This window comes from Pygoscelis adeliae, unplaced genomic scaffold (genome assembly GCF_000699105.1).
Source record: "Pygoscelis adeliae isolate BGI_AS28 unplaced genomic scaffold, ASM69910v1 Scaffold170, whole genome shotgun sequence".
Classification (NCBI taxonomy): domain Eukaryota; kingdom Metazoa; phylum Chordata; class Aves; order Sphenisciformes; family Spheniscidae; genus Pygoscelis; species Pygoscelis adeliae.
In genome coordinates, this window is record NW_008824002.1 from 7,149 (window position 1) to 8,235 (window position 1,087).

The 1,087-nt window shown below is 58.3% G+C and overlaps 1 protein-coding gene across 1 annotated transcript in view; it reads right to left on the reverse strand.

Annotated features, from left to right (window-relative positions):
* Positions 1-428, reverse strand: part of LOC103918035 (apelin receptor early endogenous ligand-like) — a 666-nt gene extending 238 nt beyond the window's left edge. Inside the window, exon 1 of the mRNA XM_009325277.1 lies at positions 353-428. Within this exon, the coding sequence (XP_009323552.1) occupies positions 353-428 (76 nt within the window). The remainder of the gene's footprint in view (positions 1-352) is intronic.
* Between the last annotated feature and the right edge of the window lie 659 nt (positions 429-1,087).

A 1,087-nucleotide genomic window follows, 5' to 3' on the forward strand; every position in this document is an offset into this window, starting at 1 on the left:
TTCCCGGGACGGGGCGGCCCCGGCGCTCCCCGGGGGCTACCGGTGTCCTCCGCCGCTCCTCCCGTGCCGGCTGTGCTTCCCCGGGAGCAGGCTTTCAAGAGCTGCCTACCTTGAGTCCCAAGTTATTCCAGCCCCCCTAAAGTTGCCAGACTCCTGAGATACCTGATGCGTCATCTCACGCTGCCGCTGTAAGTAGAGACGAAGCGCACGTATCCAGGCTGCAAAAGCCCTTCGTAGAACGCGTGGCAGCGGGGGCCGGGCAGCTACAAACTCGTCCCGGAGGGCAGAAACCGCGTGTTGGATGCGGCTCGAGAAACACGCGGGAGGTGCCCCCGGCAGGGGCGTCGCTTACCTGGCCTCTGCCCGCCGGCGGGGAGGAGGCTCGCCAGCAGATCAAACACGATACAAAGGAGCAGTTGGAGTCTCATGTCTGCGGTCAGCGTAGAGGCGCGCTCTGAGGGTGCGTGTAGGCGAAGAAACGCATAGAACACCGGCCCGCGTGGCTGTAAGAGACCGGCAGCCCCCCCTGCCTGGCTCACATGCCGGTGGCAAGCTGGGGAGCCAGCCGCCAGCGGCGTTTTCCAGCAAGGTCAACGATCAGGCAGGGGCAAGGTTCCTGGTTTGCACTGCGGTCAGTGCCTCCCTCTTCCCTTCTCCCTTTCCTTTTTTTTTTTTTTTTTTTTGTCACTCCCCCTTATTTTCCATAAGCAAACAATGCAGGAAAGAAAAGTCCGTGTAAGCAGTAGCTTCTGTCAATGCGTTAGGCGCAAGGAGCCTCCTGAACAATGCAGCGCCTTCGCTTTAAATTCAACCCAGGCAGGAAAAAATATGTAAAACAAGCCGCGATGTTCCCTCCCCCATTTGCAACTGTTTAAACTTTGCATTGCCCATATTGGTCCCACATGCAGAAAGCGATGGCAGTGGCAGGAAGTCCTTCCTCCCCCCCCTTTGTCCCTCCTGAAAGCGAGGGCTGTGAAGTCCCCCCGAGCCCGGCCCTCCTCGCAGCTCAAATGCTTTCTCTCCTCTCTAAACTAGCTGCGAAGTTGTGGCTATTCAGAGTGAAACTGGTAGCAGTTAAGGCTAATGG